The 25,921-nt window shown below is 46.1% G+C and overlaps 1 protein-coding gene across 2 annotated transcripts; it reads left to right on the forward strand.

The window, feature by feature from the left end:
• Positions 1-2,717: 2,717 nt before the first annotated feature.
• On the forward strand, positions 2,718-25,866 carry LOC105490522 (histidine decarboxylase). 2 transcript variants are annotated; one of them, XM_011756250.3, is made up of 12 exons: positions 2,727-3,128; positions 5,355-5,527; positions 9,855-9,968; positions 10,849-10,971; positions 13,314-13,448; positions 13,705-13,848; positions 14,312-14,378; positions 15,150-15,312; positions 15,404-15,494; positions 19,528-19,626; positions 24,573-24,674; positions 24,806-25,866. In XM_011756250.3, exons 1-12 carry the CDS (start codon positions 3,098-3,100, stop codon positions 25,550-25,552), a joined length of 1,989 nt encoding a protein of 662 aa, XP_011754552.2. In that variant the 5' UTR covers positions 2,727-3,097; the 3' UTR covers positions 25,553-25,866. The 2 variants fall into 2 exon arrangements, with proteins under 2 accessions (XP_024651309.2, XP_011754552.2); XM_024795541.2 differs by lacking the exon at positions 9,855-9,968 and having other exon boundaries at positions 2,718-3,128; positions 24,806-25,848.
• Positions 25,867-25,921: the final 55 nt, after the last annotated feature.

Here is a 25,921-nt window from a genome sequence, read left to right on the forward strand (position 1 = left end):
TCCCACCCCGGCTCCTGTGAAGGATTTATTGACAATATCACTGGAATCTAAATCCTCTAGGCCATTTTTTCACCAAAGCCCTTATTTTCTTAGGGCATTATTTTTTTTCTTAAATCAACAGTTTTCTTGAAATATAATTCCCATTCTATAAAATTTCCTGTTTTGAATTGTATAGTTTAATAGTTTTTAGTATATTCACAGAAGTGTGCAACCGTCACCATAATAAATTTTGAAACATTTTCAGCAGGGCACAGTGGCTCACGCCTGTAATCCCAGCTACTCAGGAGGCTGAGGCAGGAGAATTGCTTGAACCCGGAAGGCAGAGGTTTCAGTGAGCTGAGATTGCGCCACCGCACTCCAGCCTGGGCCACAGAGACTCCGTCTCAAAACAAAACAAAATAAAGCAAAACCAAAAAACTCAACAATTTTAGAACATTTTCATCTCACCATCCTGCCAAAAAACCCTGTTCTCCTTAGCCATCAATCTTCAGCTCCCTACCCACCTCTAACCTCTATTTTCTGTCTCTGTAGATTTGACTCTTCTAGATATTTCATATGAATGAAATAATATAATGTATGGTTCCTTGTGACTAGTTTCTTTCACTTAGTATGTTTCCAAGTTCATCCATGTTTTGGTATGTATCAGTACTTCATTCCTTATTATCATGGAATAATATTCTGTTGTATTGATATACTGCATTTTATTCATTCATCTGTTGATGAACATTTGGATTATTTCCACTTTTGTCTATTATAATAATTCTGCTATGAACACCCATGTATAAGTTTTTGTGTGGACATGATTTCATTTTCCTCGGATATATACCTAGCAGTAGAATTGTCGAGCCATAAAGAACTCTAGGTTTAGCTTTTTGAGGAGCTTCCAGATTATTTTCCAAAATGGCTGTGCCATTTTACATTCCCACCAGTAAAGTATGAGAGTTCTAATTTTTCCCTGTCTTCACCAACACTTGTTACCTTTTTTATTATAGTCATCGTAGTCTGTATGAAGTGATTTCTCACTGTAGTTTCTTCAGTAGTAATTTAAAAAGTTCCTACCTACTTTAGCATAAAATTACTTTCCTGACTCTCTTCAGGGAGCCTGCCAGAGAATTCTCTTTCTCTTGTGCTGTCTGCCTTATGCCTGGGCATAAGCTCTGATAAAGCCCTGTCTGGGAAAACTCTTTTGGCCTTCTCAATTTCTATTACATTGAGAGCCCAAGAACCCACGGTCAGTAACAGGCCAATGAGAAGGCTCCCGCATTAGTCTAGGTGAAGGATGATGGTGGCTTGGACCAGAATAGGGTGGTAGTCATGGAAATGGGGAGAATTTGACAGACTAGATTTATTTTGGAAATAGAACTGAATCTGACCAGATTGAATTGGGCAGGGAGCAGGGAAAGTGAAGGGGAAGGAAGACTCCAGGTTTATGCCTTCAGCATTTGGGTGGATGAATGGATGGATGAAGGGATAGATGGATGGATGGATGGTGGTTGGATGGATGGGTGGTTGGATGAATGGATGGTGAAGGGGTGAATAGATGGGTGGATGGAAAATGGAGAGATGATGAACTGAGATAGGGACGACTAGAAGAGGTGCATATTTTGGGGCAAAGACAGTTTTGCAATACGTTAAGTTTGAGGTGCCTCAGAGTCATACAAGAGGATTTGTCAGAAAGGCAGTTGGATATAAGATTTCGAAGCTCAAAAGATAGGGAGGGCCTGATGGTATGTTTAAACCTATATGGATATCACATAGGTAACATTTAAAGCCTGAGAAATGGGCCAGGCGAGGGGCTCACACTTGTAATCCCAGCACTTTGGGAGACTGAGGCGGGTGGATCACTTGACGTCAGGAGTTCAAGACAAACCCAGCCAACATGGTGAAACCCCATCTCTACTAAAAACACAAAAATTACTGGGGCATGGTGGTGGGCGCCTGTAGTCCCAGCTACTCAGGAGGCTGAGGTGGGAGAATTGTGTGAACCCAGGAGGCAGAGGTTGCAGTGAGCCAAGACTGCACCAACTCCAGACTAGGCGACAGAGCAAGACTCTGTCTAAAAAAAAAAAGAAAAGAAAAAAAAGAAAGCCTTAGAAATAGGCAATGCCACGTAAGAAGAAAGATGAAAGGAGGGCAGTGCCCTGAGGTGTGCCAGCACTGGAGGAAACAAACAGCCAGAGATGTAGGAGGGAAGCCCAGAGAAACTGTGGGCTGCAAGGATGAAGCAGTAACAAATAAAACGCCACCAAGAGAGGAAGAAGGACGACGGGAAACAAATAAACCAGACAGACTATTGCATTTAGCAACTTGCAAGCACTGGATTACTTTTTACTCAGAAATCAAACCCCAAGGATAGTGTTTCCCCTCCCTGCAGGGGTTTCTGCAGGTCCCTTTCCATGCCCCCTTCCACTTCTTTAAGTGCTAAAAGTGATGATTTTGGGGTGATGTTTTAATTTTTATTCTTTTTGGCTTATAACTGTGTTTTCTCATTCTCTACAACAACAGGTAGTATATTGTAATAGAAAAACCACTGTGGTCAATGATAACTTCTGCCCGTTCCTGAGCACAGGGGACATCACTATTAGTGCCTGTTCCTTCCTCCCTACTGCTGATAAGGAAACAGGGGCAGGAATAATACTAATAATTTGTGCTACTTTTTCTGCATACCCTTGGCCTTATTCTGGGCTACGGAGCTGAGAGCTTGCCTGAGGCAGGAGCTCTATTGTCTGAATCCAGGGGCAGAAATAACTGAGGGCTCTTTTACTGCATCCACCTGGAGGCTGCCTGCAGGCTTGAGTTGCTAAGTGCACTGCTTAATTTAGAAGCGCCTTTTATCCTGGCTCTCTTGACCAGTCGAAGTTGTGGTCACTGTTTTCAACGAGGACCAGGAAAGAAAGGGTGGAATTAATTAAACCTAGAGGAAGGGACTTTGAAGGGCGGAGCTAAGGTCAAAGAAAGAACCCTTTAAATAAAGGGCCCACACTGGCAGCCAGGGAGTGCGCAGGGCTGGCGAGAGGGAAGCTGGGCTGCTCCACGCCTTTCACGCCTTCCACCTCCTGCGTGTCCATCTGTGAGAAGGAGCCAGAGCCCAAGGGAGATGATGGAGCCTGAGGAGTACAGAGAGAGAGGTGAGCGACAGGCATCCCTGGCCCTCTTCCCTGCTGCTACTTCTGCAGGAACAGCTGCTGGTGGGTGGCCCGTAGATTTTGGGGTGACATTTGACCAGAGCATTAGAATTGCCTTCTGAGAGTTGGAACCAGCAACACTTTTTTTTTTTTTCTGCAAAAGGGATGTGGGATCAGAGTGTAAAACTTTTTTCAACCACTCTTTCATTCTGTCTCTCATATACCCACTCTCACACACGTCCACACTACCGTGCCTTGCTTTTCCTCCTCGCTTTCCCACAAAATAGAGGATTTGGATTCCTGAGCCACTAAATGGGAAAAGGGGATTGTTCATATTCTGAAATAGAAAAAAATGTTCTCAGTATTCTGTGATCACTGCAAATCTTTTCTTTCTTAACATTCATTCCTTCATGTGCGAACCTATCAGTAGCGTTCTTTCATTTAGTCATTTATTTCATAAATATTTAGTAGGTGCCTACTCTGTATCAGGCAAAACCAAGTGGTTATCCAGTTTTCAGACATGGCTCTCCCTTAGCAGGAAAGTAGGTAGTTGCTTAAAAGAGAATCTTGAATGTCTTTATTTCTATAATTTTTTATATCCTTCTACTCACTAATTAGTGTGCATTAGCTTCTGTTGCTTTCCTAAGGCACTGTCAGCTGAGAGCAGGTTCCTGTAGATATTCATCCTCTGAGTGGAATACAAGTACATTTAGCACTGTTCCTGGCCCTGTGGAGGGTTAGGTCTAGAGCTCTCAGATCTCTGGTGGGGCCCTGCTGGAGAAGCACCAGGATGTGAGAGGGCTGAAGGGGAGCAGAAGGAAGACAGAATGGTGTGGAAATCTACCTTTGTCTCATCAGTGTTGCCTGGGGCTGGTTCTGTTCTTAAGAACTTTGCATAAGCTGATGCAGAGGGGAGAAACTGAGTTCCCTCTCCTAGGTAAAAGCAGCTCAGGAAATACTAAGGAATGGATATTGAGACAGACAAAGAAGTATGTACACACACACACACATACACACAGCAACAGAGGCACTGAAAACTGCAACCTGAAAGAATAAATAATTTGCAATAGTTTCAGAGTGTTCGACTTGACTTTTTTTCCTTCCTTATTCATATGTTCATTCACTTGATACATTTTTTTTTTTAGCATCTAAAAAATATCCTAAGCACTGATGTGTTGATGGAGGCAGCAGGGAGGGAGAGAAAGTCGTTAAGATTTGGTGCCACATTTCCCAGGCCAGGGCAGGGGGCTTGGTCTGGACCCATGGTTGTGCTTTAGGAATTCTGTGAGCCTCAGAAATTATACACAAAGTTCTGTGTATATGTAAGCCTACAGTTTTAATCAGATTCTTGAATTTAAGTCCTCATATGAGTCCAAAAAAGATGAATAATAACGGATTCAATGGGAATGGTGAAAAAATAGTTTTTTTTGTCCTTTATTGGAACTGGGCATGGAATCTTTCCATCTGTGCTACCAGATATAACTGGTGGGTGTGTGTGTAACACTTTTTGGATACAAAGAGCTATAGAGTTTGTAGATACAAATAATATCTTTGTAGATACAAAGAACCTATAAAGTAGTTAATAGATGTTCTGTTTCTGAGAAGGAAAGAAAGGTAGGAGAGACAATCAAAATTGAAGTGGAAAAAGGAAGGGGAAAGAAAATGAAACATTTCACTTTGGCGCTAGAGTTTTGTGCTTTGGAGATTTTCCCTCTTGTTCATTTGTTCACTCAGAATCTCCCTCCATCATTCATTCACTCCCTTACTCTTTTTTTAAATTCTGAAGATAAGGTTGTGCAGGGGATCAGATCCTACCCTCGGCCCATGAATCTGTCTCTCTCTTTTTTTTTTTTTTGGGTCCAGGCTGGAGTGCAGTGGTGCGATCTTGGCTCTCTGCAACCTCCATCTCCCAGGTTCAAGCGATTCTCCTGCCTCAGCCTCCCGAGTAGCTGGGATTACAGGCGCCTGCCACCATGCTTGGCTAATTTTTTTGTATTTTTAGAAGAAAGGGGTTTCACCGTGTTAGCCAGGATGGTCCCGATCTCCTGACCTAGTGATCCACCTGCCTCAGCCTCCCAAAGTGCTGGGATTACAGGCATGAGCCACCGCGCCCGGCCAAATCCATCTCCTTCTTTACCAAGTCTCTTGGCCCGGACCTGAGAGGGATGGGCACAAATCGGTCAGGCCCAGTCAGGGGACTTGAGCCTGATTTCTCTATGTCACTTCTAGGGAGAGAGATGGTGGATTACATCTGCCAGTACCTGAGCACCGTGCGGGAGAGGCGTGTGACGCCAGACGTGCAGCCTGGCTACCTGCGAGCCCAGCTGCCTGAGAGTGCTCCTGAGGACCCCGACAGCTGGGACAGCATCTTTGGGGACATTGAACGAATCATCATGCCTGGGGTGAGACACAGTGACCACAAGGGCAGATCTGGATTTCAGGGCACAGAAGGGTGGGTGGTGGCCTGAAGAAAGGCCTGCTTTGTGTCAGCTTGGGATGAGAATGCATCCTTCAGCCACTTGGCCACTAACACCCCAGCCCATCTGTGAGGCATGTGGAGGGCAGGACTTTGACTGGTATTAGGTTTCTTTTTCTTTTTTTTTTCCAAGTTGTGCCATGGCAAGAGGTTTATGATGCCAGGGCAGGGCTGGCCAGAACACCTGCATTCCGGAGCACAGTCTGGCAGAAGTGTGGAAATCTAACGCGATGGGTGGAGAAGAGAACATTTTGTCTGAGGGGAAAGGACAACTGTGGGTAGTAAGACAGCGGAGAGGAAGCTGGAGGTAGTGCCTGGCCCCGACGACGGAGCCAGGGACTCTTCTATACAGTGTCTGAGACCACACCAAAGAGAAGGAAGGAAGTGGGGAACACATCCCCGCAAGGACACTCTGGTGACCAGGTTGCATTGGTCCGGGAAACTGAGTGGGCCCCAGCAACCCCTCCTGGCACCTCTGAAGTCTGGTGATTGAGCTGCTTTTCAAGAGCAAGAGGGGGCTTTCCCTGAATCATTGATACTTTCCATGACGGAGGGTGCAGCCGGGGATAGTGCTGGTAGGGCCAGGAAGCTGATGGAGGCTGGCTGATGCATGGGCTTGAGCTGGAGCCTGCCTTGATGGGTGGTGATGACACCCCTGGCCAGCGGCGGTGAGGAGCTCTGCCATGTGCTCATGCTAAAGTAGACTCCCTTCCTGTGGTGGGCCTCCCTGCCACGTGCCAGCTCTGTGCCAGTGGCCCTGTTTTACAGATGAGGAAACTGCTGATGCTCAGAGAAGTTAATTGTCTTGCCCAAAGTCACAGAATTAGTAACTGGTAGATCCAGGATTTTAACCTAGACCAGTCTTACTTCACAGGCTCTGCCGTTTCTCCTACCCTCTGTCACCTCTACTGGTGAGTGCCTGAGTGCGCCTGGCTAAGCCTGGGCCCCTAGCATTGCCTCTCTTGTTCCACACCCCCACACAGGCTGTGTCCTCCCTCTCCCCGCTTAGGGCATTTGTGTTCTGAACCACACGTTTAGAGGCTCTTCCTGAGGCCAACTTGAGGTTTGCCTTCATCATTGCCAGAGAACTTTTGACTTAAATGTGACAAAAAGGCCAGGCGCGGTGTCTCACGCCTGTAATCCCAGCACTTTGGGAGGCCGAGGCAGGAGGATCACCTGAGGTTGGGAATTCGAGACCAGCCTGACCAACGTGGAGAAACCCCGTCTCTACTAAAAATACAAAATTAGCTGGGCATGGTGGCGCATGCCTGTAATCCCAGCTACTTGGGAGGCTGAAGTAGGAGAATCGTTTGAACCCGGGAGGAGGAGGTTGTGGTGAGCTGAGATAGCACCATTGCACTCCAGCCTGGGCAACAAGAGTGAAACTCCATCTCAAAAAAAAAAAAGTGACAAAAATATGCTAGAGGCAGGGGTGGGAAAATACTCAAGCTCAGAAAGTGATGGCAATTTTGATTTTTTTTTTTTTATTAAAGCAACAGAAACAAGGTCTCACTATGTTGCCCAAGCTGGTCTCCAATTCCTGGGCTCAAGTGATCCTCCTACCTCGGCCTTCCAAAGTGCTGGGATGAGAGACCTAAGCCACTGCGCCTGGCCATGAAGGCAATTTCATATAAAGCCACTCATCTCTTTGACCATTCAGCCTATTTCACAAGCATCTTTTGAAAATGTCAGTATCAGTAAGGCTTACGGAGGCTAGATCCTGATAAGATTATCTCCTGGTTTTTATTCTGTAAAATGTAATCTGCTGAGGGGCTAACTGTAATCTGAGAGTGAGACTGAAAGCAACTGTCAGAAGAGGTGGAAAGGAGCTGATTCATTTGATTGAAAGGAATTCCAGCAGTTGCTGTGGGTGTGGTTGGTGAAGCTCATTTCTGGAAAGAGAGGTCTGTTTGTTTTTGATAAGGGCCCTTCTGGCTTATTTTATCTTATTTATCTTACGAGAACAGACTATTGTCTCTTGATAGGGCTAGGAGGTAGAAGCCCTTGTCTGGGGTTTCCAAAATACTGTCACTAAACACAGTGATAATAAGGGTCAAATCTCTCAACTCATCTCTCAGGCCACACCAGCCTCCGAGAGCTAGCCTGAAAGCAGTTGGCCCTTTGCTTACTCATTTTGCTCAGTGCCTCATTGAAAACTGAATTAGTTTTTCTCTTCCTGCCACCACCTAGAAAATAAGAGAAGAAAAACTCTCTTTCCCCTTTAATTCCAACCCTGGTTAGACAATCCTCATTTACTTTTCACGAGAGAGAGAGGGCATTCCCAGGGAAAAAGTCAGGACACCACCCTGCTCAGGTGTCTGGGCTTCTGTCTCATTGCGGTCACCTGTCCGTATGGGGTATGTGTGACCACAGGGATGTTGCTTCTCTCTGCCAGCCCCAGTTCTCACCTGTAAAACAGAGATAATGCATAGGCCATACCCCATAAGGTCCTGTGAGAAGTAAGTAAGAGAAGGCATGGAGAGCAGGAGATGTGGTTATTACCGGTCATGAGTCTTGCATGGTGAAAATCGGAGGAAGACGTTTGATTCTCTGAGTCAAGTCAGGATATGTGATGTGTCTGTCACCCACATGATTAGTTTACCGTTAACATTTCACACATTTCTTGCCCACGCCTCCACCCACACAGCAACCCTAGGAGACAGGATTTATTTTACGATGAGAAACTGAGGTTGAGGGAAGTGCAGGATAGGCTCCTGGTTTTAGGGGGTCTGTACTGTAAACGCTTTTTGAGACCTCCTCTTGAAAAACAAAAAAGAATGAGGCTGGGCACGGTGGCGCACACCTGTAATCCCAGCACTTTGGGAGGCTGAGGTGGGCGGATCACAAGGTCAGGAGTTCGAGACTAGCCTGGCCAGCATAGTGAAACCCTGTCTCTATTAAAAATATGAAAACATTAGCCAGGCATGGTGGTGGGCACCTGTAATCCCAGCTACTTGGGAGGCTGAAGCAGGAGAATTGCTTGAACCCGGGAGGCGGGGGTTGCAGTGAGTCGAGATGGTGCCATTGCACTCTAGCCCTGGTGACAGTGTGAGAATCTGTCTCAGAAAAAAGAATGAATCTCAGAGACCCCTACAAACATGGTATGTTGGAGCTTAAGTTCATTAGCTTCATGGTAAATCTACACAGTCACACAGCTGGTTAGGGACCGAGGTGGGATGGGAACTTGTGTCCTTGGACTTAATTCTTATGCTCCTTATACTATACATGTTGTCCAGGACAAGGCCCTTGTTCTTCAAGGACTCTGAGTATTTGTGCACAGTAAAGAACAGGATGATGTTCTAAGAGGTTATCGAATGAGTCCTCAGTAAAGTGAAACATCTAGAATTATAGCGTTCCATCGCTCAGGGAAGGGATCGAAGGGAGCTGTGGGAGCTAGGGGAGAGTTCGAGTAGGAAATGAATATTTAGTAGCTTTCTAAAAACTGGCAGGTTTTGGAAGGTCATGTCTTTATGGCGAGTGCCTTTGTATCAGGGGACACAGCATTGCTCAAAGACATAAATGCAGAAAGGAACAGGGCATGCTTGCAGAGCAGTGAGATGAGGAGAGATTAGATAATCCATGAGGCAGATGAGCCACTGGGGCTGCTTCTGACTTCTGATGGGGGGCCCTCCCTACCCACTCAGCTCCTCCTTACATCCGGGTTTGATTGTGGGCTCAGGGCTTAGCCTGGAGGTTGGCCTCCAATATGCTTGGTCTGGGCTCTCCTCTCTACTGTCTCCTCTCCTCACTACATTCCCAATGTGATGCTTAAGGACAGCTTTGAACCTGTTCACCCTGACCCTCTGAGCTGCATGCCCAGAGAGCTCAGTGCTCCATAAAACAAAAGGTGCCTTTTGCAAGAAACTGGGTGAAACAAGCAGTCTACTTTTCTAGAGCTCACAGTCTGTCCTTCCTTTTATTCCTGGGCCGGGGTGGCATGAGCGGTAAGTATTGGGGACTAATGTGAATACCACTCAGAATCCCACAACTGGATTACTTTAGCGATTTTCCTTTTGCATTTTCCCCTCTGGACTTTGCATATATGAAAAGGCTCCACTGAAGATCTAGCATAGGACATGAGCCATGTGAGTGGCAAGAACACCAGTTGACAAGTCAGATTTTCATGGAGTTGTGTCACTTATTTCTGCTTAAAAGTGTCAGCCCATCTCTAGAGTGACACTTCACCTTGCCAGAGATGGTCTCTGGAGAAAGAAAGCCTCCTGGTGCCAACTGTGTGCATGCTCTGCCTCCAGGTGGTACATTGGCAGAGCCCCCATATGCACGCCTACTACCCAGCCCTCACCTCTTGGCCCTCCCTGCTAGGAGACATGCTGGCTGATGCCATCAACTGCTTGGGATTCACTTGGGTGAGTAGCAATGGCTGTAACTACTGGCAATGGGGAAACGTAGCAGGGAGTGGCATCCTACGGCAGACATATTTTGCCTTTCTTTCTGAATATGGCTCCACGATAACTATTAACAATGCCTACATTCTTTAAGCTTATGCTTTATTTTAATTTTCTCATTGCATCCTTTAACCCTATGGAATCACGAGTATTGGTCCCATTGTGTAGGTGAGGAAATCGAGGCTTAAGCAACTTATCTCCCCCAGATCACACAGCTCATAGAGACACAGATAAGATTTGGATATAGATCCGGTTATTGCCAGAGTTTGTGACCTTAACTAAGCAATTTGATGCCTGTTGGGTTGCCACTTCCCCTGTGCTCTCGTATTTGAGTAGCTGGAGATACGTCCTGAGACTTCCCTTAATAACCCCTTAAGCACCACTCAGCTTTAAATGGTGCCAAAAAGCCTTCTAGAACATCTTTTTATTTTAAGCCTGAGCTCTTACGGGTGTGTGGGTGGGAGGGCGGGGGTATTCATATCTTTTCTAGGAAAGAGTACGTTCTTAGTCCTAAAACCTCCCCCTGGGCATTTGAGGACTTCTCAGCTATGTATTTTAGGGACTTGGAGAACCAAATCCAAGCCAACGATTTCTAGGGCTATTTCTCCATAGAGCCTTGGAGAATTCGCCTCATTGAGGGCAGCATGAATCCAAAACCCCACATTATTTTCTCTTTTTGGTTGACAGAGCGTGGACCGGGAGAGAGGCACACGGCCTAACATTGACCCCTTTCCAGAAAGGTTTCCATTGACACCATCAGGGGCAGACATGTTTCTGGAGCTCGTGGGGGCACCTCAGTGCCCTGGGGCTGTGCAGTTCGAAGTTCCTTTTCCTTTCTCAGGCATCCAGCCCTGCGTGTACAGAGCTAGAGATGAACGTCATGGACTGGCTGGCAAAAATGCTGGGACTTCCAGAGCACTTCTTGCACTACCACCCCAGCAGCCAGGGCGGAGGCGTCCTGCAGGTACTTCCCCTGGCAAAGCTTCGCCTAGCATGGGGGCTAAGTAGTGAAAGACAAGCCAAACCCTAACCTGGCAATTCTCCCGTTCTCCATGGAGTTTCCCCCACGTTACCACATCATCATCACCACCACCACCATCATCACAGCTTCCACCTCTACTCCCACCTCAGCTTCTGCTTCATTCACATGTGCTGCTACTTCCTTTGAAAGAAATTAAAGAGCCAACACATGATCACATGTCCAGTATGACTTGATTCAGGTTTCTTAGTCTATAATCTGACAATTCCCTTTTGTTGTCCCATTTTGCATCTCACGGTGAAAGGGGAAAGGAGAAGGCAAGGGAGGACTTCTCTCTCTCTCCCTGCTGGGTTCAGGAGATCCCTTGCAGTGAGAGCAACTAACAGCATAAACTGATTAATGGCATCCTCTGACCCTATCTTTTGGATAGTTGTCAAATAATGGCTCTTCAAATATTTCTTTTTTTCAACAGTAGTGCCATGGAATGGAGCTTTCTGGGTGCCTCCCAGAAAGCTTAGGTGCTTTTGCATCAGTGAGCTATGATTGCACCACTGCCCTCCAGCCTGGGCGACAGAGGAAGACCTTGTCTCAAAAAATAAAAAAATTGCCATGTCACTCTGAGATGAGAGCCAGGAAGTTCACTGGGTCCTCTTGCTAGCTGAGTGACTCCCTCTCTCACTCCAGCCTTGCAGCAAGAATAAAATCTGAACCTCAGAAGAAAGATAAATTGCTGCATGTTGTGGACATTTTGGGTTGTCAGCAAATAGTTACAACTTCGGATATCATATTTGGGAGAACATGCTAAGTGTCTATGGTGCATGATCTTGCTTTTCATCTAATTATCTCAGGAACCCTGTAGGTGAATAGTACCATTCCCCAATGTTTGAGATAAAAGCATTGAAGTTCAGAGAGATTAAATAACTTGCCCTAGCTTACACAGCTGCTAAGCAGAAGAACGAGGATTCAAACCCATGCCTGTCTAAATCCAAACCATGCTTTCTCCTGTATCGTCAGCCATGTGAACTTGAGTTCATCCCATCACCTCTCTGAGCATCCCTCTCCTCATCTTAGTGTGACAAGAATCACAATTATCTCAAAGAGGTGTTGTGAGGAGCAAGTAGAATGCCAGAAAGTGTTTTGTAAACTAGGAATTGCAATACGGATGGAAGGTGTTGTTACTATTATTATTTTTTTTAAAAACAGGGCCTGGTTCTGTCGCCCAGGCTGGAGTGCAGTGGAGCCATCATGGCTCACTGCAGCCTCCACCTCCTGGGCCCAAGCAATCCTCCCACCTCAGCCTCCCGTGTAGCTGGGACTACAGGTGTGCACCACTAAACCTGGCTAATATTTTTTTCTTTATGAGACAGGGTCTCACTATGTTGTCCAGGCTGGTCTCAAACTCCTGGACTCAAGGGATCCTCCCAAAGTGCTGGGATTACAGGCGCAAGCCACTGCACCCAGCTGATTATTATTATTATTATTAGGCTATGTACCTCTTTACATAAATAGCTTTCTTGTTATGGAGTAACTCCCAGACACTTAATATCTGTGGGATCTGGTCCGCACCACTCTCCATGACAGTGTCTGCCAGGCCTTTTTAGCAGGATTCTATCAGCTATAGGTTACTTGAAGATTTCAAGAAGCAAAGACATCAAAGACTGGGTGAATGAATGATGAGGAACCATAAAGACTCCTGCGAAGTTTCTGAGGTGGCCCCGAAGATTTCCACAATCATGGCCAGAGCAAAATCCTACCCAACCCTTATTTGGATAATCTATACTTCCGTCCTGGGAAGCAGTTAAAGGGATGCTCTCCATTTCATAGACAGAAAAGAGTCTTCTGGAGGGGAAATGTTAGCCCAAGGTCACAAGAGCTATTGACAACTAAATGGGCCCAAGTCACCAGCCTCTCGCAAAGGCCAGGACCCTCTCTCCCTGGGGAATCGAAGTCCATTTCCATTTGTGTAATAAACTGAGAGTTCTTCTTTTAAATATGTTTTACATGGGGAGCAAACACATCCAGGAGGGACAGAACATTCTCTTTTCGGTTTCTGTGGCTCTCTAACAGAGAGGGTGGTATTAGGTGCAAGCTTATTTTAGAAGGCAGAATAGGAATGCAAGCTGGGGAGGGAGATAGGCACCTTGGGCAGGAGGAGCTGTGTATTTCCTTCTGTGAATAGCTATGATACACACACACACACACACACACACACACACACACACACACACACACAGAGAAAGAGAGAGAGAGAGAAACAACTATAAAACCTGGGGAAATTTGGCAAGAGAACACAGAAAGGCTGCCATGGTAATCCTTTTCCCCTGCAGAGCACAGTCAGTGAATCCACTTTGATTGCCCTGCTGGCAGCAAGGAAGAACAAAATCCTGGAAATGAAAACGTCTGAGCCCGATGCTGATGAGTCCTGCTTGAATGCCCGACTCGTGGCCTATGCCTCTGACCAGGTGAGTTGCCCGACGCAGGACAGCCCTTCGGGTTGGTGCTTGGCTTCTGGAATCTTGGTCCCTGAGCAATTTTTTTCTAGATGTGAGTACGCTGGGGTTCTGGGCAGCTCAGACCTGGGAGCTTGTCTCCAGCAACTGTAAGGAAGGCAAGGTTGCAACGATCGTATTTGGTTCCCCGAGTCTTAGGCTTCAGCAGTTTCTGGGGAGTGATCATTCCAGGACGACTCTTGCTGACAGGTTTCTGTGGCCCTTCTAGGCTCACTCCTCTGTGGAAAAGGCTGGTTTGATATCCCTTGTGAAGATGAAATTTCTGCCTGTGGATGACAACTTCTCACTCCGAGGGGAAGCTCTTCAGAAGGCCATCGAGGAAGACAAGCAGCGGGGCTTGGTGCCTGTCTTTGTAAGTCAGGATGTGTGCCTAAGCTTAGAATGATAGAACTTGGATGTGAGGAAGGAATTTTGGCAGAATTCAGGTAAGTAACATGCTGCACACAAAAGCAGAAAGGTCCTCCCATACAGTATTTTACACATCATGAGGTGCTATCCATAGGTGTGTGGTGGAATAAATTTTGTGGGTCATAACCAGCATTAAAAAGAAATATAGTATAAAATATTAGAGTGCACACAGATAGCCAGAGTATGCATTGTTTTATGAAACTTTTTTTCCAAATACACATGTATACATGTACTAGATTGTTATATAAAATGTGTTTCTTACGAGTCATGCTAAAACACAGTCTGAAATATACACTGTTCTGGTGGGATGGATGGGAGAAGATCACATGTGTGGTGAAATCTTTCTCAGGCCAAATGTGTCACACGAGCCCACCCTCCTATGTTAACTTGCCTTCATTTTCCCCTAGGTCTGTGCAACACTAGGGACCACTGGGGTCTGTGCGTTTGACTGTCTGTCAGAGCTGGGCCCCATCTGTAAGTATCTTCCCTCTCTGGCTAGGAAGACAAGGAATACATTTTTAAATGTCTCCAAAAGCAAGAACCTGAGACTAGCTCTATGGGATTATTCTGCTCCTCTTTGGTCAATGCAGAGACATGGGAAGAACCACCAAAGGTCATGAGGCTGTCTTCCAGGGATCCCTGGACATTGCCTTTCCCAGTGGTGTGACAAGAGTTAGAGGTGCCCTACCTTGCCTCCTGTCCTAGGAGAGGCTTTGGTTTTCTCATCCTCTTACTCATATGTTGAACTTTACTTAATGCAGGCTATATCCAAAATACAGTGTGAAAGCATTTCTATTCTAGCTTCAGAAAAGGAAAAGGGTTGGGTAGGGGAAATCATGGGAGAGATTAAAGGCAGAGAGGAAACCCAGACGGGACTGTTTAACCCCCAAGCAAGAAACTCTCTAACTTTTGTATTCGGTGCGCTAACATTGCTCTCTGTGCTGGTGGGAAATTGATTTCTGTGCCAGGATGTTCTAGGTTGAGGCCAAGAGGGTGCTGGCTCTTTACCCAGTGGAAGAAAAAGGCAAGGGCGAGGCTTTGTAGACTTTCCTGTTAGGAGGTAACGATGCCTCCTTCAGCCCCACTTCTTCAAACTGACTCCCCCTGCTCCCATCTCCACACCCCTCCATTTCTCATTTAGCCAAAGCACATCATCCTTGCAGCCCACCACTCAGCTTGGCCAGGTGAGGGACACCTTCCCCCACTTCATCCTCCCCTCCAGTCAGGTGATGTTTGTCTCCTCAGGTGCCCGTGAGGGACTGTGGCTCCACATCGATGCTGCTTATGCAGGCACTGCCTTCCTGTGCCCCGAGTTCCGGGGGTTTCTGAAGGGGATTGAGTATGCCGACTCCTTCACCTTTAATCCTTCCAAGTGGATGATGGTGCATTTTGACTGTACTGGGTTCTGGTGAGTGCAGCAGCCCAGCTCTGAGCACGCGGGAGAGCCTTGCCTCCTCTGGAGAGACCCCAGCCACTAATGCCCATTTGGAAACCCACAGGGTCAAGGACAAGTACAAGCTTCAGCAGACCTTCAGTGTGAATCCCATCTACCTCAGGCATGCCAACTCAGGCGTGGCCACCGACTTCATGGTGAGTGGCCAGGGACAGGCAGCCTAGTGGGCTCGGGCGTCTGACCCCCCAAAATCTGGACGGTGGCTCCCTTCAGAAGGCAGCACGCTATGAGCTCCTCTCAGAATATTGCCAATGCGTACCTTGGTTTCTAATTGTCCCTAAGTATATAGAATGAAACCCAGAAAATGGTTGAAAATGAGACCAGCCTTTGAGGCAGTGTGCACATTTCCTGAATATTTGTGGCATTTTTTTAATTCCTAGAAATGCTCTTCCTGTCACAGGTGGACCAGTTCCTTCTGCCTCCATCTCGGGTCATCTTTTTTGTTTCCTACCCAGCAGCAGGGCAGGGTGGAGAATTTCCCCGGTGGGGAAAGAGCCTTCTTGCTGAAATCGCTTTTGCTTTTTCGTCCCTGACAGAGGCGCTGTGGGGCAGCTCTGTGGTAGTGACGGGCTGCGGGACTTGTGTGAGGTTCTGGAAGCCTCCGAGCATTCCTGACTTCCCCAGCTGGCTGCACCTCAACTCTCTTAACTCTCTCTTTCTCGCTCTCTTTCTTTTTTCTTTTTTCTTTTTTTTTGAGACGGAGTCTCGCTCTGTCAACCAGGCTGGAGTGCAGCGGCGCCATCTTGGCTCACCGCAACCACCGCCTTCCGGATTCAAGCGATTCTCCTGCCTCAGCTTCCCAAGTATCTGGGACTACAGGCGTGAACCACCGCGCCCGGCAAACCTCAACTCTCTTGATCCCACATCCTCAGCCAGTATTTTGCCTTAGGGAAACGAGTTCTTACAGATTGACTCCGCAGTTTGAGGATGAGCCCTTCCTTGGAGGGGAGACAGGGATGTAAACGAACGTATTACACATTACCTGGCCAACGAAGGCAGCAGAGCAGAGTGGGGGCGAGCTTGGTTTGGAATTCCATTGCAGCAGCGGCCCTTTGGGAAACTAATGGACCTCTCTGAGCCTCGCTTTCCTCATCTGTAAAATGAGAATAGTGGCACTGATTCACACGGTATTGTGAAGCTTAAATGGGAACACGTGTAGATCACTTAGCACAATAACCGTGTGGCAAGTGCTTGATATATGGTAGGCATAGTATTTCTGAAAGCTCTTCTTTGAAGCTGCAGAAATTTGTTATGACAGTGGGTAAGCATGTAGGTGCTAAACCAGATGGCTTGTATTGGAGTCCTGGCTTTCTGTTTACTAACTTGTGTGACCTTGGACAAGTGACTTAAACTCTGTGTCCAGATTTCCTCTTGTGTCAAATGAGGCTGATGACCACAGTTCTGGCTTCTTAGGCTTGCTGTGAGGATTATAAAAATTAATACACTGAAGCGCTGAGAGCAGTGTCTGACCCCCGTAAGTGTCCTTCCTTGTGAAGAGATGCTTTTATCTTATCTTCTTGGACAACTGAAGTGTCTTGCCCTTTTAGTCTTAAAATAATACCTTCGTCATCACTTGATTATACTGGCTATTCTCCCTTGGACCAGCCCACACCCTCTTTAGATTTTTGAAGCTTTTGGATTAGAATTACAGCGGTAAGCCTCATGGCTTACTGGTAGTGACAGAAGACCCTCTAGAGGTAAATAAAGAAAAATAATGGTTCTTTGTCTCCACTGCTCTTTCTGGTGGGTTTTCAGAGATTTTTAATGAAAAATTAAAAAAATTCTGGAACAGCCCAAGGTTCAGATATCTTTAGGGATAACTGTGGGTTTGCTTCCTGAGTGTGAATTGATGCCCATTCTCCTACCAGTATATTTGGGTCATCATAACTGAGGAGCATTATGTTCACCCTTGCCCTTTTAAATTTCATGTTACCCTTTAAATTCATTTACCACAGTGCCTCAGGATCTTCCCGGGGTTCATTCCCAGGAGTTTGGAGATTTTACAGTGCTCTCTGTCTTCCAGATAACTCATAAAAATGTTACAGTAAACTCTTCCCAGCCCTGCTCTGGGGAACCTTATTATTTTTACCTCTCCACCCAGAAAGTGCTGCCTGACAGTTATCCTTCCCCCCACCTTTAATCCTACGGATTTGATTTTGAAGTCCATGAAGCAACTCCTAGAAAAGTGAAGCTGCTATCTTTGTCATGATCCTGAGGGTCCTCGTAGCTACTCTCACATGGGCCCAATGTCTTTCCCACCCAGGTGGCTGCAGCTTTGAACAGAAGCTCCGTCTTGCTCTGAGAAGAGCCAAAAATAGGGCAGCATCCCAGGAGAGAAGACTTAGGTGCTTAATCCCTGGGGCCCTGGAATCACCTAAAATCAGGGCTAGATTCTCTGACAGCAGAGAAGCTCCCTCTTTTCTGCCTCCCACTGGACAGAGAGCACCAGTGGAGGGAGCATTACCTTGACCTTGGCAGGGGAGTCCTGCAAAACCTTACAAGGACATAGAGGAGGCTGGGGATGCCTCAAGGTACAGAAGAGTCCTGTCAGCCTTTGTATGGCCAGATTTTTTGATCCAACAGAAAATGTTGGCTAGAACCACTCTGCTGAGTCAGCATGGATCAGTTTTGGAGTAGTGACAAGCAAAGGAGCAACTGGGAATGAGGAAGATTGTGAAGAAGTCAAAATAAAATCACCTCTGCCTATCCTGGTTTATTTGCTGGTAAAATAAAGTAGCTCTTTCTATATATGAAATAAATTGGCTGTAACTATCTGGAAATCAGAACCTTTTAAGAGATGACCCCTATCATCCGTTCATTATTCTCTTGGAGTGTCCATGGACAAGAGGTAGAGTTGACGCTTTCTCTGTTACAGCAATTTTGTTCCATTTTCAGGTTTTGATGCCCTCTGCTGGCACAAAGGCCACAAGCTGGTCCTCAGCACAACAGAGTTTTTTGCTTGGAAATCAAAGGCTTAGTACTTTTATGCTGGGGAAACTTTGTCCGTCAACAAAGGGGTGATGTCCCAACTGTACCTGGCTCAGGAAACTGGGGTGAAGGGTGAAGGTGAGGACATTTGTGAAGATTTGATAATCTTGTGCATGGGCAGATAAATATGCAGTGGGGCAAACATTTATTTTTAGTCAACAGAAATTGTGGTAGAAACTTTCTGACATTTGAGGGAGACGTCATTAGAAACCACATGACTCATTATAATAACTGCAAATGTTTTCCAAATCCTCTGCTCTATTTTTAGATCTGAGAAATCAGTCTGAAATTAATTTGGAAATTTTCAGATTTGTGGTGGCTGCAACCTTGAACTTTAAGCTCTGTTGAATTTGGCCACCAGGAGCAAAGGATCAATTTTCATCTAACAGAGGCAGAAGTTTCGTTGCTCATTTGAAATCTGACAGCTGGAGTGATGCCCCTCAGATCACACGAATCTCACAGGAAAATGAACAAGGCAGTGTGAGGTTAAATAGGGATCATCTTGGCTCTAGACAGAAATGCTACTGTGATTTGTAGCTCACATTTTAAAATAATCGAAATAGCCAACACCTACTGACAACTTCTTCTGAGGCTCTTGGTGTTCTTTGTCCTCACGCCACTTCCCCGGGAGGTGCAGTTGGTTCTTTACGTCCCGCACTGATGAGCCAGTGAGGTGGCACTACCCAAGGTCACACAGCTAGTAAGTGGCAGAGCTGGAGGCAAAACCTAGGTCTGCAGGACTCTAGTGTCTGTGCTCTAACCACTATACTTTACATTTTTGGGGGGGATCAAAATAGGACTTTATTTTCTGCTATTCAAGGAATATAGATTCGTTTAGAGTGAAAATGTATTGCCCTTATGTTGAATTTCTGGGCTGGGATGAAATGTTTAAAGGAGCAATTTAAAGCAAAGTGCCCTTCTCATTGGTTCAGGGTAATGGACTTGATTTCCACTTGTCTGGCTCTCAGACAAGTGACTATTGGCCACCTTCATCAGTGACTTGGTCACACAATGGGGCAACCGTTGGGAAGCTTGGCTTACTCCTTAGCAACAGCTTCCGGAGTCATGGTGACACCATTCATCCCTGGAGGGCTGGGCAGGCAACAGATAATGCCCAGAAATGCCCGAGGGAGTGGGGCGCCCTTGTCTCTAACCATGGGCACTGTGTTCCTTTGTTTCTAGCACTGGCAGATCCCCCTGAGCCGACGGTTTCGGTCTATTAAACTCTGGTTCGTGATTCGGTCCTTCGGGGTGAAGAATCTTCAAGCACATGTCAGACATGTATGTAGCACGCCACTGTGGGGGCTGAGCCTGTGTTCCTCTGTTTTCTCATGGCGAGGAAAGCTGGTTTCTACTTTGCAGATCTGCCCAGGAGATTTGTGGTGTCTGGTTCAAGTGTCTGGGCCTGTTCCTCAGCTCCTGGGATTTGATTCTCTTTGTTAACCAGAGGAGCGCTGAGCACAACATGCCCTGAGGGCCGCCTGATGCCTGTCTTCTGCTGAGTGTCTCACTGTTCTCCTTGCTGTCACTGAGCACTGGGGAGGGATGGCCCCAGAGTCTGGTTTGCAGAGAGAGAAAGAGAAAGTAAATCAAGGGGAAGTGTGTGTGGCCAGGGTAGGATCCTATCTGCTTTGGAATTACCTCAGTGGTCACAGCTGGCTGAATATTTTAGCACTATTATGATTATGCCTTAAACAAAGCTCTCCTGGCTTGGACAGGTAGACCTACCAAGTCTGGAACAAACCTCCCTGCATTGACAGGCATTTATTGAAGCCCTATTTGGCTTAATTTATTTCTATTCAATCCAGCAATTACAAAGGTATTGTGCTAAGAAAGGGACACTAAGGTAAATGAGACAGGCACAGCCTCTCTCCCATGTTCTTCATGGAAGAGGCGGGACTTAAGAACTCAGGCCACTGGTGGTGGTCTCCCATTTCTACAAGAGCCCACATGCAAGACAAAGCCATTGATAAAAGCGGCAGGGGAAGCTGGAGACAGTATCCTTTCTGCCTGTGTGTGCTTTGTCCTTCCACCTTGCCTCTAGGGAATTCCTTCTTGGTTAAACAAACACAAACCAAAATGAAGTGGTGGAAGCGGTAACTATGACTTTTTAAAACTTAAAAAAAATCAATTATTATGCTTATGTAATAATTATGCATTTATTTATGGGGTATGTGTGAGGTTTTGATACAGGCCTACAATGTACAGTGATCAAATTAGGGTAACTGGGTATCCACATTCAACCATTTATCATTTCTTTGTGTTAGAAACATTCTAGGTCCATTCTTTTAGTTATTTTGAAATGTACAGCAAATTATAGTTAACTACAGTTGCCTTATTGTGCCACCTGACCTTAGATCTATTTAATTGTATTTTTGCGCCCGTTAACTATCACCTTTTTATCCCCCATTCCCTGCTACGCTTCCCAGCCTCTGCCAACCTTCATTCTATTGTGTGTCTCCACGAGCTCAGTTTGCTTGCTTTTTAACTCCCATGCTTGAGTGAGAACATGTGAAATTTGTCCTTCTGTGCCTGGCTTATTTTGCTTAACATAATGTTCTCCAGTTTCATATGACTGGTTTTAATGTTGGTAACTTTACCTTTGTAATCACCACTGGTTGTTTACCAATGAGCAGCTGCCACCAACAATATTGAGGAACTTTAGGCACTTTGTGCTGTTTCTAGAAACTCACACTCAAGACTGGAGGGTTGTGGGTGGGGAATGGTTGGTGGAGGTTACAAGTAATCAGGAAAATTTTTTTGCTTACAATTTGGGACTGGATATTCAATGTGCAGATCCTGACCAACCTCCCTTAGCACTTCTGTCTGCGAGTCAAACCCCTGAATTCCTATTAGCAACCCCATTGCCTACCATATATGAGGCCCACGCTCCTGGGCCTGGCTTTCAAGGACTTGATGATCAGCTCCTACCCTAGCTTGGGCATTTCATCGACCCATCCAGACCCCACGCTCAGTCCATCTCTGCACCTTCACCCGTGTCCTTCACCTGAATTGCCCTCTCCTTTCCAAATGTTGCGAATGGATTAAATTCTGCTTCCACCAGGAGCTTTTCTGCCTATTCCATCTGTTCTGGTTTCTGCTTCATTAGCATTCCTATGATCACCTACTCCAACACCTTTACAAAACTGAGCTCAAAGTTCTTCCAATGTCCCACGATAGAAGAAATGGAATTAAAATAAAGTTGTTTGATATGACTTACTTTTATCTCTTCAACTTGACTGTGATGATAATAATTAACACTTGTATAATGCCTTCAGTACAAAAATGCATTCTAGTTATTCACTAGATTTTTAGCACAGTGCTTGGGGTGGTCACTCTCATCTGACAAGGCTCAGAGGGAGCAATTGCCCTGCTTGAGGGAAGAAGGCCTGGGACTTCCCCAAAGCCTCCCAATTACAAATCTTTTCTTCATAGTTCTGGGCTGCTTTCTACTATGCTGAGCTCTTGGAAAGTTATATAAAATTAAATTTCATATTTCTCTGTTACAGAGAAGTGCTTTAAGGAATGGAAATTTAGTTCTATCCTTCACTATTTGGTGACCTTAGACAATTACTTAACCTTTCTGTATTTGTCTGCCTTATTTATTTATTTATTTATTGTTATTTATTTTTGAGATGAGGTCTCTGTTGCCCAGGCTGAAGTGCAGTGGTGCCATCAGAGCTCACTGCAGCCTTGACTTCCCCAGGCTCAGGTGATCCTCCCACCTCAGCCTCCTGAGTAGCTGGGACTACAGGTGCATACCATCATGCCTGGCTAATTTTTTGTATTTTTTGTACAGATGGGGTTTTGTCACGTTGTCCAGGTTGATCTCAAGCTCCTGGGCTCAAGCAGTCTGCCTACCTTGGCATCCCAAAGTGTTAGGATTACAGGCATGAGCCACCACCGCTGGCCATGCCTTCCTAATTTATAAAAATGAGTAAAGGATACTACCTCTCTCAAATTAAATGAGATAATATAGATGCAGCCCTTAGCATAGGGTCTACCTACTACTCAGTTAAGTACTCAATGAATACTTCTTCCTGTTCTCCTCTTCTTCCCCTCCTTCATCATCTCCTTCATCTAATTATAAGTTATCATCATCACCATCATCATCATCATCATCTCCTATCACCTACAATAGGGATTAGTAAACATTTCCTATAAAAAGCCAGATAGTAAATATTTTTGGCTTTGTGGGCCATACTCTATTGTAATTACCTCTGTACTACAAAAGCTATCATAGACAATATGTAAGCAAATGGGAATGCTGTGTTCCAAAAAACTTTACAAGCACAGGTGGGGGCTATATTTGGCCATGGCTGCACAGTGCCTGCCCTTGACCTAGAGCGGTGCAGGGCACTGGCAGCAGCTCTCTTTTCATGACCTGTAAAGTGGGGCTTTGGAGGTGGTGGTGCTGCCTGTGCTCTGTTTTCCTCTCCCCTGACCTCTGCTTCTGTTGTTGCAAACAGCATGGGTTATAGGAGGGATAAAAGCACAGTAGGAGGAGATCTCCCTGTTGTCACTTGGGAAAATCACTTTCCCTTGGTTCCTTCTAAAAAATGGAAAGATTGAGCTGGGCACAGTGGCACGTGCCTGTAGTCCCAGCTACTTGGGAGGCTGAGGTGGGAAGCTCAATTGATCTCAGGAGTTCTGGGCTATGGTGTGCTATGCTGATTGAGTGTCCGCACTAAGTTCAGCATCAATATGGTGACTTCCCAGGACAAGGGATCACCAGGTTGCCTCAGGAGGGGTGAAGGGGCCCAGGTTAGAAATGGAGCAGGTCAAAAGTCCTGGGCTGTTTGAAACTGACCACGCAGGGGAGAAAGGGGCTCTGAGAAAGATTTGGAGAAACTCATTTCATTATAGTCAAAAGACAGGATCAGGGCCAGACATGGTGGCTCATGCCAGTAATCCCAGCATTTTGGGAGGCCTAGGAAGGAGGATCGCTTAAACCCAGGAGTTTGATACCAGGCTGAGCAACCTAGTGAGACCCCTGTCTTTACAAAAAAATTAAAAAATTTAGCTGGGCATGGTGGTGCGTGCCTGTAGTCCTAGCTTCTCAGGAGGTGAAGGTGGGAGGATTACTTGAGCACAGGAGTTCAAGGCTGCAGTTAACTTTGATTGTGCAACATGCCACTGTACTCTAGCCCGTGTGACAAAGCAAGACCCTACCCTCTTAAAAAAAAAAAAAAGACGATCAGCTAACTCCCTTGCCCTCTCTTGAAATAGAGTAGCAAGTATGAGAACTAATTGATATAATTACTTAGCAAATATTTTATTGAGCTCTTCTGGATGCTTGGAGAAATTTTTTAAAAAGAAAAGAAAAGGCAAGTCCTGTTCTTGTTTAGTTAGTAATCCTAGGTTAAAAACAAAAAGCAAAAAACCCCAGGACATTTAAAAAGATGACATGAACTTCAGTGGAAGATTAATATAATACAAAGCCTTTAACATTTTAAAATTGTAACAAAATATACATAACATAAAATGTACCATTTTACTCATTTTTAAGTGCATGATTCAGTGGCATTAAGTATACTCACAATGTTGTGTGAGTTATTTCCAGAACTTTTTCATCATCCTGAGCAGAAACTCTGTATCCATTAACCAGGTCCAAAACCTTTCCATGGTGGGTGGGGACAAGATGTGAAAATATATTCTCTATGGAATGTCAGAAACGGGATGAAAAGGGCATTTGGGGTACAGGGTGAGAAGAGGTTTGAGAGGCAAGTGAAGCATGTAGGCTGAGGATGGGGCAGGGCTGCCACTAGCCCATATGGCAACTTTTTGTGCCCTAGAAACAGGCATCTCTTCCTATAGCCAGATGCAGCTCGCATGAGGCACCTGGCTGGGGATGCAGAGCATGGGCTGGGTTTTGGCCCTTACTTGCCCACTTGGCCGGTCCAGGAGCTGTGAAACCAGGAGTCGAGGTCAGGTTGCCTGGACTGCAAAGCACATGCCTTCTGGGTTCTGGGGCTGAGTTTAAAGAGGGCCCTGAGATGAATTCTCGAGGTGGATCCGATGTGACAGGAAACAGGGGGCCATTGGACATTTTCCAGCTTGGAATATGAGCAAAATCAAATGGAGATGACAATGAGGCAGAAGCCGCTTAGGTCTCTGTGATGGGAAGGTGGCACTGGTTTAAAACTATTTAGCAGTATGAAAGTTTATGCATAATTAGTCCCTTGTCCGATGGTGAATCTCAGTTCTCTTTATATTTGCAATTCCAGGGTACTGAAATGGCTAAATATTTTGAATCTCTGGTCAGAAATGACCCTTCCTTTGAAATTCCTGCCAAGAGGCACCTTGGCCTGGTGGTTTTTCGTCTAAAGGTAATACCATCTTCCAAGCCCCTCTGTAAATGATGTTATGTGGTGCTCCAGAGCCTCTCAGAAACACAAATGCTGGGCTCTGGGGATGCTGACAGGGGTGTGATGGAGACTTCTCTTTATTTTTCAAACAGGGTCCTAATTGTCTCACAGAAAATGTGTTAAAGGAAATTGCTAAAGCTGGCCATCTCTTCCTCATCCCGGCCACTATCCAGGACAAGTTAATCATCCGTTTCACTGTGACATCCCAGTTTACCACTAGGGATGACATCCTGAGAGACTGGAATCTCATTCGAGATGCTGCCACTCTCATCCTGAGTCAGCACTGTACTTCCCAACCCAGCCCTAGGGTTGGGAACCTCATCCCCCAAATCAGGGGCGCCAGAGCCTGGGCCGGTGGAACGTCCCTTCAGTCTGTCAGCGGGGCAGGAGATGATCCAGTCCAGGCCAGGAAGATCATCAAGCAGCCTCAGTGTGTGGGAGCCGGTCCCATGAGAAGGGAAAACGGCCGCCATCATGAAAGCCTGCTGGACCCAGTTGATGACTGCTTTTCAGAAGAGGCCCCGGATGCCACCAAGCACAAGCTGTCCTCCTTCCTGTTCAGTTACTTGTCTGTGCAGACTAAGAAGAAGACAGTGCGCTCCCTCAGCTGCAACAGCGTGCCAGTGAGTGCTCAGAAGCCACTGCCCACAGAGGCCTCTGTGAAGAGTGGGGGCTCCTCCAGGGTCAGAATCTTTTCCAGGTTTCCAGAAGAGATGATGATGCTGAAGAAAAGTGCCTTCAAAAAACTCATCAAGTTCTACAGCGTCCCCAGCTTCCCTGAATGCAGCTCTCAGTGTGGGCTCCAGCTGCCCTGCTGCCCTCTGCAGGCCATGGTTTAGACCCAGGGTCTTCAGCCAGAGTCTGAGGATATACTTCAGGGACTCTGAGAACCCCTCACAGTTGTATGCCAACTTTGTGTGCTTATGTGTACATGCATTTTTCTTGGGGGCGAGTTCATAATTTTAATCACATTCTCACAGGGGTTCACGGCCCACGATGGGATACAAACGAAGAGTTGAAGCCAGCATGATCCAGATGGGCTCAGCAGGCTGGTCAGAGAGAAAGGGCTGAGGGTAGACAGGCAGCTTCTGTGGCTCAGCTTGTGACATGAAATATAACCTAGAAATAAATTATGTTTGTCCCTGAAACAAAACATATCCTGTGTCACTTAATTGGCTGCTGAAGCATTGATTAACCAGTCTGGGAGC

This window comes from Macaca nemestrina, chromosome 7, assembly GCF_043159975.1.
Source record: "Macaca nemestrina isolate mMacNem1 chromosome 7, mMacNem.hap1, whole genome shotgun sequence".
Taxonomy (NCBI): domain Eukaryota; kingdom Metazoa; phylum Chordata; class Mammalia; order Primates; family Cercopithecidae; genus Macaca; species Macaca nemestrina.